The following is an 11549-nucleotide window of genomic DNA, read 5'->3' on the forward strand; positions in this document are numbered from 1 at the left end:
TGCCCCGCCGGGAAGAGGACCTCCTCGGTTGGTTTTCTGCTGGGCGCTGGCAGCCTGCGGGGGGAGAGTGAAGAAACAGCTGTGTAAAAAGGAACCCATGACCTGCCCTGCCAGCGGTTGTTGGGCAGACGGCTAAATCGGTTTCTGAAAATCATGAGGTACAATGCTGATCTGAATGGTGGCTGAGGTTAACCAGCAGCAACACCCCCCACTGCGCTGTTCGGGCCGTGTGCCCGCTGTCTGTGCAGCCCTCCCGTCTCTCCACTTGACTTTCTTCAGTTCTTATTAAACCAAGCACTGGTGAGCCAGCTTAGCCCCAACAGGTGATCTCAATCTGATGTCCCCATGTGTTTTGCAGGCACAGCCTTCAGCTTCTTTTAAGGATTTGTATTTGTGTGGCTACACAGGTATGAGCAAGAACACTGCTTACCCTGTGGTGTCTGCTGGAAGATGGCAGGAAACTGCTTTGGGCTCTTATCCCAAGCTGAGCCTAGAGGACTGTGAAGAGATTTTTTTTTTCTTTGTAAAAAAAACCCCACATTTGATACAGAATATAATGTCGACTTCAAAGTGCAGCCTGGAATTCTGTTGGCTTTTTAAGTAGAAACTTCCTGAAATAGTGCGAGTGGATATGAATGACATTTGTGGATTGGAGGGAGCCAGGAACAGTCTTTAAAGTTTAGGGATGACAAGCAAACTAATCAAGGCTGCGCACACAGTGCCTGACCTGTCCTGTCACAGCAGAGCCTGATTTCCTCTCCAGCTGTTAAAAGGAAGCAGAGGCACAAGACTTTGTGCCAGAATTTGGTCAAGGTGGAAGTCTTTTTAGGAGTAACAACAAACAGAATATTCGCAAGGTGATTTTGGAATTGGGGAAGCAGAGACTCTTCTCTGCTTTTTGAGGAAAATCTCACAAACAAACCAATGTTGAACGCGAGGAGACAGTTCTCAGAGTTTCAACAGTAACCTTCTGATTTGTAAGCAGTAATTTGTCTCAGTGAAACAGCTCTATTAGAGCTTGTGGTAGGCAATCTTGCAGCTATTTTTTTTATTTGAGCTGGTTTTTTTTAAAGAAGTCTCGAAATACAGCTGTTTTGGCACAAAAGCCTTGATGCCTTAGGAATTTACAAATACAGTAATATGGATAAGCTGGAGATGTTAAATAACTGTTCTTCGTCTAGCTGGTTTGCATCTCTTAACTGTGGTGATAAAGGTTGTGTGTATAAAGTGTTGCTCAAAATGGCAGTGGTTGGCTTGGTACAGTTTAAAAATTGCATGTGTAATGGCAGATAACCTGCATGGTTGCTTGTGAAATCATCATTTCCTTCCCTATCTTCAGTGTGATGACTAATATGTTATCTGGACATTTCTTCTGAAAACTTGGAATTGGTGACATAAAAGCACATGGGGGAAAGTATGCATACTTCTTGACTAAAATGTCTTAAATGCTTTCTGTATATGTAAATCTCAAAAGTTCAGTTAATACTTTTGTGGGTAAAAATAAGCAATGACCCTTGATTACTGTCTGTTCTTCTGAAATACTAATAGTAGCTCAAATAATTTTAAATGCTTAAATGACTGTAGCCAGTTTACTGCCACTCCGAGAGGTTTCTTTATTTCAGGACTCGTCTTGGCAAATGAAGAGCTATGAGAACAATCCGACTTCAGGAATAGCTAATATTTCTAGTTAACTGTGTAGCTTTGAGGAGGGATAGTAAAACATAAGTGTTTTGTGTTTGTGGTTTTTAAAACAACTGCTTTCATCCATGGTTTTCCTGGTTTATGTGTATGTTCTGAAACTTTGGACAAGCTGCATGCAGTTCCACTTCAGTAGTTTATGTGCACGTATGCGTGACATGGGGATTTTTTTTTTGGTTTACTCGAAGAATTTATCTTTCCCTCCCTTCTGCCATTTCCCTTTTCTAGAGTGAATCTCTGGTGGTTTGTGATGTTGCTGAAGACCTAGTGGAGAAACTGAGAAAATTCCGGTTTCGTAAAGAAACCAACAATGCTGCCATTATAAGTAAGTTAAAAACTTGTCTAACAAAAATTGCAAGGGCTTTCATCAAATCCTGTCTCCTCTTTTCCTTTCCATGTAATGCTGCTGCTGTAACAGGTGAATGTGAGCCAAAGCTTGTTTCTTGTATGAACTTCAGTATTTCCATTTCTGCTTCTAATTTTAACAGTAAAGCAACACTTCTTGTGATACAAGACTTCATCTGCTCTTAGTAGAATATTTATACTGAATTGTGGCTCAGAGTCTACCACTGGTTGTAAGCTTCTTGTGATACAAGACTTCATTTGCTCTTAGTAGAATATTTATACTTAATTGTGGCTCAGAGTCTACCACTGGTTGTAAAATGATAGTAAAAAATGTCAAGGCACAGTCATTTTGCATTTGTAAATTTTGTAGCCTTTAAGTAGGGGAGTTTGACATTTCTGTCTTTGAAATTTGAGAAGAGTGTATGTATTGCAATGAACAGCACTTAGACTGCGCGCTTCTCGACTTCTGTTATTTTGTGAAGTCATGGATAGACTGAAGCAGCAGAGTGGAAGCACAAGGAATATACTTGTGGGGAAATGTTTCATGCATACGTTGTATAAATCGATTGAAAAAAAACCCCACTGATCTATGTTTTATTTTGATTTATAGTGAAAATCGACAAGGATAAGCAGTTGGTGGTACTGGATGAGGAGCATGAGGTTTGTTAAATGAATTGTAAATAAGAGTATCTTCAGCCTGCAATGTATTGTTGTCTCTAAGGTACTGCCTTAGTTTCAAACTGTTATCAAACTCTTAATCTAATTTGCGTCATGAGTTTTTTTAAATGCATGGTCACTTTGCATGTAAAGCACAGCACTATTAATAATGGAACTATGCAGAAGCAATTGAGTTGACTAATTAATTGCACAAAAAAGCTATTTTAATGCTGTTATGATACAACTATGTAAAAAGCATCTTTGGCACCTGCTGGCTTTTTTAAGAGATTTGTGCTGTGTTTCCATGTAGATCTGCACATTTGACTCTGAGCTGATCTGCCATCAATTAGATGCTAGGATTGCTAATCCTCTGCAGACTCTAAATTTGATAGGTGGCATAATAAGGTCAGCCCAGTGTGTAGTGTTTCTTAATGGTACATAGGGCAAAATTAAATCCTTCCCAGGGATTTGAGCATTATCCGTAGCTCTTACTCCCTAGAATGTAGCAGTTAATGTAACATTTAAATAGAATGGGGATGTTTTTTTACTTGCTTAAGGAGGAAGGACTGAATTTTTCAAAAGCACCATTTATGTAGCTATGTTTAACAGATACTTTTTGGTGTGTGCTTGCTTACTTCTGTTTAGCACCAGAGTTAGAAAAGCATGGTAGCTGCCAGCATATCCAACTAGAGCCAAAAATGTTTTCTAAACTCGCTATGCCTAAAATGGGGATGATTATTCATGCTAACATTAATTCTGTGTTTAGTCATAGGAATCTGTTAGCACACAAGTTTTCTTAAGCTGCTCTAGTAATTTTTGTGAGAGATCATTGTCAGTTCAACTGTGGATATACATCTAAATTCCAGCTGTTTCACTGTTCCATTATTTTGCTTTAGCCTTTGTAGTATGCCTTCAAGTGCCAGATCATTTGTTCAAATATTGCTTGTGTTTAATGTTACCAGGGTATTTCTCCCGATGAGCTAAAAGATGAGCTGCCTGAGAGACAACCTCGATATCCTTCTTGTGCCGCTGGCATTTGCTCTTACTTACTCCTGGAAGCTGTTCAAAATGTTCAAAGCTGGACTTCACCTTTTTAGGCCAATACTTGTCTGTAGTGTGACTTTACTGATGCTTTATTTGTGAGATAAATCAGAGATCAGTTCTTATGACGCACTGAACAGTTGTCCCACTTCTTGAAACAATGACTGACACATTTAAGCCGTTCCTGAGATATTATTTCCTTTTAGACTATATGTTTGGGGAAGTAAAGTGAAGCCACACTGCTGTTAATGTAAAGAAGTGAGTAAAATGTACAGGTTTTGTATGTGGCTACTTCTGAATACAGAAAAGTGCCTGTGTAACTTCGGATCTGTTTTGGTACTTTCTCAGCAGGTCCCCCTTGCTATTTTGCTGCAGTTACTGATTCTGGGAGTGCTGTAGGCATGTGCTCTAGGGAAGAATCCCTGTATTTTTAAAAAAAAAAAAAAGAGGCAAGTAAATTATTCTTTAACTAGATTAAATTAGGGGGATACTTAAGTTATAAGTGAAGAAAATATTTGCCTCCATTGTCCTTAAATGCAGGCTGGCACTATTCCGCATGCCATTCTGAATCTTTCTTTTTATGACCATAGTGCAGCAGGAGACTATAAAGCAGGAGTCCTAGCTAAAAGTTGAGTTAAACCACCTGAAACAATTAAGTGCTTAATCTGCAGAGAAAGAATTTGGCTTTCATTAAGCCAGAAACACATTGGTGGGTGTGGGAAGTCTTTTTACAAAGCTGGGAGAGAGTATTTGTGATGAAAGTTCCCTGATGTGACAGAGTAATACAGAGACAGCACTCGCACCCAGATGTGGTAGCGCTTGGTGAAGACAGGCATAGTCAGCACTGAAAGTCAAATATGGAAGTGAAATTACTTGCCAAATTTAAAGTGTCTTCTAGAATGCAAGACTTATTTGTGCCTGCATCAGGCTCTGTTCACTGAGGATTATATCCTTATAAAGTCATTGATTTCTTAGTTTCTTTAACCTCAGAAAAAACATTTGTTGTGTATAGTTACAAGTATCAGCATGATGATGGAAGAGTTTCTTATCCATTGTGCTTTATCTTCTCCAGTCCAGTTGGTGAGTGAACATTGTGAATGGTGGCTACTGTGGGCTGTAAAAATGGGAATATTCTTTGCTTTGGTAGATAAAATGAGTGCTTAATGCTCAAATAGTGGTTCAGATGCTTAAGGCTAGATTTGCTTATGCCACTGCTGGAAGCAATGCACTATAAGCTATGGCATTAGCTGGAGACCTTCTTTGGCAGAGAGGACTCGCTAGTTGTATTAGCTCCATCTTCACCATCAGCTCATGACAAGTGTAAACACTTCATCTGCCTGGATCTCCTTAGTTGCTGGAGGTTTTCACTGCCTCTGGGGTTTACAGTTAGAGCACTTAGAAACTATGATAGAAGAGATTCTTTCTTTCCCATTTCTGAAGGCTGAGCAGAAGTGTTCGTTTCCTGCATAGCTGGCCAAAAGGTGTGTCTTTCTCAATGTGCCTGCCCACTGCATTCTCAGTGGTGTGCTCAGCAACACCCTCCTGTAAAGGAAAGGAGCCTGGAGCACTCTGCAGCTACTCATGTAGGTTTAACCTCATGTGTTTCCTGACACTCTCAAATCTTCGGGAATCCTCAAAATATGACTAGACAAGGCTCAGGAAATGAGTGAGGAGAGGGCTGGCAGATGCCACCTCTGTTCACGAAGGTTTCTGTTCACCTCTGTCCGTCTTGCTATCCGGATGTTAGTGACTGGGTGGGAGGAAGTTCCTCTCCTTCTCAGAAGGGCATGGGAACCCCTATCTACCTGTGAAAGAAACAGGACTCTGGAAAAGGGTTAGGATGGGACTAGAGAGGAGGGTTTTCCAGGGGCCCTATATGCAATGGGCAGCAACAGAGCATGCCTCCAAATAGTGCTGTGATGTGAAGGTCTAAAGCGCTGTCACAACTATGGGTGAAAAGGAGAAAGAGGGCTCCATAACCCAGATCTGGGCAGGTGAAAGTGCTGGGTGAACAGACAATGTTCAAGGAGAAAGAGACTGTAATCTTGGGTCATCCCATGTTTATATGGGCAGTGGCTTCCTCTGCTTGTGTCACAGCAACCCTTGACATAAACATACCTGTGCAGAAAACTGTAATTTTAATAGACGCCAAATAACCTGTGACTTCATTGGACTTACAGAGCTGAATTGTTTCTGTGGCTTCCATCTGTGTTCTGAATTGTAATAGGGTAGCTCGCTGGTATTACTGGATTATCCTTGTTATCCTCTAGAAGAAGATAAACTGGTGGCATTGTTTTACCCTTCATTACTCAGAACTAGAATAAGTAGGTAGGTAAAAGAGTTTAGCAACTGGTGAGCATACTCTTCTGTAGTTACGTGAGCATCTTTGTATGAATGTTCTGGGTGTTCCTTCTCTTCAGAATGATAGATATTTTGTGAGTTAGAATAACACTAAGAAACTTTCTGAGACCTTGAATTAGCAAAGCAGGCAGTCTTGTAATACTTCATAGGAAAAGAGAGCTTAGACAATGTTTTTTATGGGTGGCAAGATTTAAAAGTACACTCGTATCTAGAAACTTTGAAACAAGAAATTTCTAAAGAACAGCCTTTTTTTTTCTTGAGGTTTTCAGTCTCAAAAAAAATTCTGCAAACATAAGTTAGTGGTTAGACTCATACAGGAGTCAGAAACAATGAACCATTAGTTAGGTCCCTAAACAGCACTTAAGTTCAGCTGTGGCTGAAGTTGCTCTTGTGTTTGGGGATGGGGGGGGTGATCATTTTGAGCTACCAATTCAGTTGGAGAATTTGGGGAGAGATTAGGGGAAAGAATAGCAAATTCGTTCTCTGTTTGACTCCAGCTCAAAGGCATATGCTGTAAAGGTCTGTATAAGTGTAACTAGGAAAGACATGGGAATCTTCCAGAAAGAGCAAGAGCGCAAAGAATTGAATGCAGTGCAGTCAGCACACCACTGTAGTGGCGGGAGGTACTGCTTTGCTGGCTGTTGTGATTCAAGTTTGACTGCTGCGATATTTGATGTTAGCTTTAAGCAGGAAAAGCAGGTGCATGTTGAGACCACCAATTCAACCTGCACAACTATTACTTCTGGAAATGCTTTTCAAGTACCAGATATGAAAGTAAGAGCAAGGATGATGATGTATATAAAGTAGGTCACTTTTCTGAATGGAGGTTTAAGCTTTCAGTTAAGTTTTTTTTATTATTATTAAAAAAAAAAAAATCTAATTTTTGAAGTGTTGCAGTCAAAATAACTAAACAAACCCTTTTTTTGCCTCCACACAACTACAGGATGTAAGCCTGAACAGCAGATGATGTATGCTGGAAGCAAGAATAAGCTTGTACAGACAGCTGAACTCACTAAGGTATAATTGACTAATCTCCCCCTTAAATGCAGATTGCAAAAGCTGTTTTGTGTCTTGCTTGAACCTATCACAAGAAGGGTGTTACGAGACTGTAATTACAGTGAACAGATTCTGTTTTAGGAAGACTGAAGAGAGAATATATGTGGGGATTTCTGGAGTTTTAGGGTACAGGAAGAACAGTGTTCTCTAAAACTAAAATATCCATCGGTAGGATGGATGTCTTTTATTTGGAGAATGAATTTATTGATGGGAAGAATAGACTGAAGTCTTAGTATAGAACTACAGACTAGTTTTGCGGCATGGTTTATGGGGTTGTATGCTTGCAGAACATAACTTTCAGAAAAAGTAACACATGTGCCAAGTGCTGAACAATTCTAAATCTTCCTGCATTTGCCTCCTCCAGTACTGAGACCAGAAGAAATAGAAATCACTGCATTCACTAGGTCTAGATATATTTTTTTTTTTTAATTGCCACTGAATTGTCATTTTGGAGATCTTTGAAATATCTCTTTAATTGGCACCTAGATTTCTTAAAGTTTTCGTTTCAACCGGTAAAGCTAAATAGTCAAGAGGTCACTTCGGCTTTTTCATACAACGTGAAATGACTTCACCATTCCCCAACAGCACCATTCCCTTTTGGTATTCCGCATCCTGAGTACTTGAACACCCCAGTAAAAATGCGTATTGGGTCAATAAGAGAACTGTGAACTACCTCCTCTAGCTGTACCTTGTAAGAAAGGACCTTTCTGTTTTAAATTAGGCGTCAAGTTGACAGGAGTAAATAGGAGGGAAGCAGAAGATAAGATGGTGGAAGCAATCAGTACAGCCCCAAGGAATCTTTTTTTAAGTCAGTTGAAACTGCATCTTAGGCCTGAGAACTCTAACATCTTTGATAGAAAGGAAGAATTCCTTGAGGAGGAAGGCAGTTTTCAGTGAGTGAGAAGGAAGAGTTGCTAAGAAGGTGAAAGCCTAACGGTATTTGAGTTACTATCACCTGTCAAGTGGTAGAAATTTAGTCTAAAGGCTTTTGAATGAAAGCCTAGGACTGGACATAGAGGTCCATGATCATCTTCCTCTGAAGCTGGAGAAGAGAGCCTGTTTACAGTTTGGGTTGCTTACTTGCTCTTCAAATGTGCTTTGTCCTTGCCACTTACTGAGGCATGTTTCATTTTAGCTCATGCTGTGACTTCCTCCTGGTGTGATTTTTGTGTGTGACTCAACTGAGTCCTCTTATTTTTTTCAGTGGCTTGCATATTAGCTTGGCTTCTGTTAAGCTGTTCTGTTCTTGTAACACTGAATTTTGGGTTTTTCCTCTATCTTTTACTAAAAAAAAAAGAAAATCAGTGCTGGTTGAGTGGTTGGTGGTTTGGGGTTTTTTTTTTGACAATTTTCTATTCTGAGGTATCCCAGGCTTGATTCTTACTGGCAAAACACTATGCTACTGGATAATATGGATTTATTTCAGTTCAAAGAAGGAATAACTGTGTCTTGGGACTGAGCAAAATTCCTGAACTTTGGGCTTAATTCAGCCCAGAGGTTAAATTCATTTGTATTCAAATAGACAATCTTCTTGCTGAGGTAATGCATATGAGATGATGACATTTCAGAGTAACTTTGAAATGTAGTACATGTGCTGTTCTCACATATTCTTAAAGGAGAAGAATGCAGTCTAGAAATAGGAATTATGGGATTCTTGTTCAAGTTAGTAATATTCCTTGCCACTTAGTCTTGTGTATTTTTCCACTGATGTTACTTTAGAATGTTAACCGATCCTTTCAAGAAAGCGTGTGAAAACTCTAGATTGGTTACTGGTTTATGACAGCTCAACCAACTTGTGTGGAAAGGTATTGATTGCATTGTATGCTTATGCCTTTCAAGTACCATCACCTCAAGAATTTATGCCATGCAATTTTGTTCAGGTATTTGAAATAAGAAATACAGAAGACCTAACTGAAGAATGGCTGCGTGAGAAACTGGGCTTCTTCCATTAAGAAAACCTCTGTAATAAGTATTTATGTACCATCCTGATAATACTGGAACCAGACATGAATACTTACATCTAAAAAATGCACTGTATTTACATCTGTCTCCTGCAGTATATCTCTTGTGCAAAGAATAGCAGGTCTGTCTCCTCGAAGTAACAAATCTTTGCAGGTGTTTCCTTATTTGTACCTGTTAAAAGGGAATACTCCTCTGCAGGGACTCCTTTTGCACTCTTGTGACTAATATTTCTATAACTAAAACAGTTCAGTTCTGGATTTATAACTATCTGCAAACATAATTTGGAAGCTGACGCTAACTTTTTCTGAGCTACAAATGCATCCTTATGACATATACTAGCCATTTATATGCAGAAATCGTGTACTGTCACTTTTCAGACTTTTTGACTTAATGTCTTCTCAATTTTGAAAACTACTCCCTGGAATCATTTAGTATTAAAAAGACAAAATCTTTGTACAGCAAATCCATCCACTTATCTTTCCATTGTGTCCATGTGAACTTTCTCAAATTCTTGGAACGGATTTTTGTCATTCCAGTAATTCCTTAGATTGAGTCAATTTTACTAAATTTCAGGGCAAAGCTTTGACTGTCCAGTTCTCTTGCTAATATAGTCTTACAGGAACTAGGTGATAACTAAGGGCTGAATTACAACTCTGGTTGCTCTTGTACCAGATGTCGTGCATATATAACTTACTACACTGTTAAGAAGTTTACCTCTCTCATTTCCTATTATATGAACACCTGTTAATACTGTGTGCCTTTATTTGTTAGCTTTAAAATGACTTGAGAATTTTACACTGCCACTTATTACAAATTTGGTTAACGCTTTGTTAAAGAATCCAAGTAACATTTTTTCCTAGTGCCTAGTGTTGCAGTTGACATCTGTAAAAAAAAAAAAAGCTAACCTCATTTTCTCATTTTCTTCGAAATTCCAGTCATCTACTCCATTTGTAGGAGTCAGGAGGTTAAAGTTTTTCATGATAATGAATGATTTATATCTCTTGTTATAAAAGTTGGCCATACATAGCTTTGGAGTACTTTAATTACAGTCTCTAACTTTCTTAATTACTTGTTGGTCAAAATTACATTCCAGACAAAGCTTTTGCATAAGTGATAATTTAATTTTCATTTACTTACAGTTCATCTCTTTGAAACAGCAAATATTCTAATGTGAAAATAGTATTTAACTTTTATAAATGACCAGTCTTTTTACAGGTCTGTTTTATATTGAATAGAGTAGTTGGCTGATATGGGACATGTTCAGCCCATGCAGTGGCAAAAGGAGTGCTCATGTGACAGTATCTCACTATTGTGCTCATGAGTGTTTGTTGTGTTACTGAAAGTATCTGCGTAAGAGCAGCTTCCTGTTGATAACATACCTTAAAATACAGCTGCCCTAACAAATGTGTTTGAGAAGGCATGCAGTGTTAAATTTGGAGGCCAGTATTTCATGCTGTGAAACCTTTGCTGAAAGAAGGTGTATTTTTCATTTGTAAACATATGTTGTGTTAGTGTTAAAACACTAATTCCTCTAAGATCACAAGGAATTCATTTGCAAAGGTCCTCAGTGTTGGTAAATCTCTTCTTAGTTTGATGTTACTGCTCATTTATTTGTATATGAATCTGACTTGATGTTAGAATGATCCAATTAAATTGATCTTTCAGTGCGGGAAAGAAAGGCTTGTAATTAAAGTTCTGTGTTAACGTAGTGAACTGGAAAAACAATTTAATTTCCCTGGACAAAAAAAATGTTCATTATGAAACTGTTGCTTGATCATTCTGTACTACAGATCAATAAAGACAATATCTTTTGTGACAAACATTGTATAAATTAGACTTTGGCTTAAAGAATAGTGTCATTCTAAGCATCAGTCCTGAAACAGCAAGAATCTTGTTTTGTTGGCATTGTGCTAAAGGTAAGGCATGTCAAAGTACAGTGTGGGTGAGCGGGAAGCTCCCACTTGTAACGTTCGGCTTGATTTGCAGTGGGGAAAACTGGATTAATCTTTCTCATTGTACTTTGTACACTGGTGGGCCGCCAGCATCCAACTGCTGCTTGCACAGGTCTGGACAAAAATAACTGTAAAAAGGGCCTGTCTCAATAGGAGAAGGGAGGAGCTGCTGCAGTCAAATGATTGAATTTGATTCTTCATCTCTGGATCACTCCATGTTCTGCCAAGAAAATATTGCTACTTATGGCTATATCTTCAGCCTGAGTTCTTTTCAGTTCTCTTCAGATGCTCCTGTTGCCTCCACTTAAGGACTTTGTGCCTTGGGTGCTGCCCCTCGAGTCTTGTACAAAGCAAACAAATTCCAATGAGAGTGTTAAAGCCCGCTTTTCTTGTGAAAGGTGATGTTGATGCGGCTCAGCCCACCAGTATTAGTCTGCAAACGGTCTTGCTTAGTAGCTGTACCTCCTTCACCTCTCT

The 11549-nt window shown here is 39.0% G+C and overlaps 1 protein-coding gene across 1 annotated transcript; it reads left to right on the top strand.

The window, feature by feature from the left end:
• Window positions 1–1926: 1926 nt before the first annotated feature.
• Window positions 1927–10936, top strand: GMFB (glia maturation factor, beta; the record flags this gene model as incomplete). The annotated part of the gene is made up of 6 exons (XM_010285905.1): window positions 1927–2023; window positions 2654–2703; window positions 3663–3712; window positions 4739–4821; window positions 7046–7119; window positions 9039–10936. Coding segments are annotated over 6 exons (426 nt in total), but the record flags the coding sequence as incomplete, so codon positions are not given.
• Window positions 10937–11549: the final 613 nt, after the last annotated feature.

The sequence above is a fragment of the Phaethon lepturus genome, unplaced genomic scaffold (assembly GCF_000687285.1).
Source record: "Phaethon lepturus isolate BGI_N335 unplaced genomic scaffold, ASM68728v1 scaffold16164, whole genome shotgun sequence".
Classification (NCBI taxonomy): Eukaryota; Metazoa; Chordata; class Aves; order Phaethontiformes; family Phaethontidae; genus Phaethon; species Phaethon lepturus.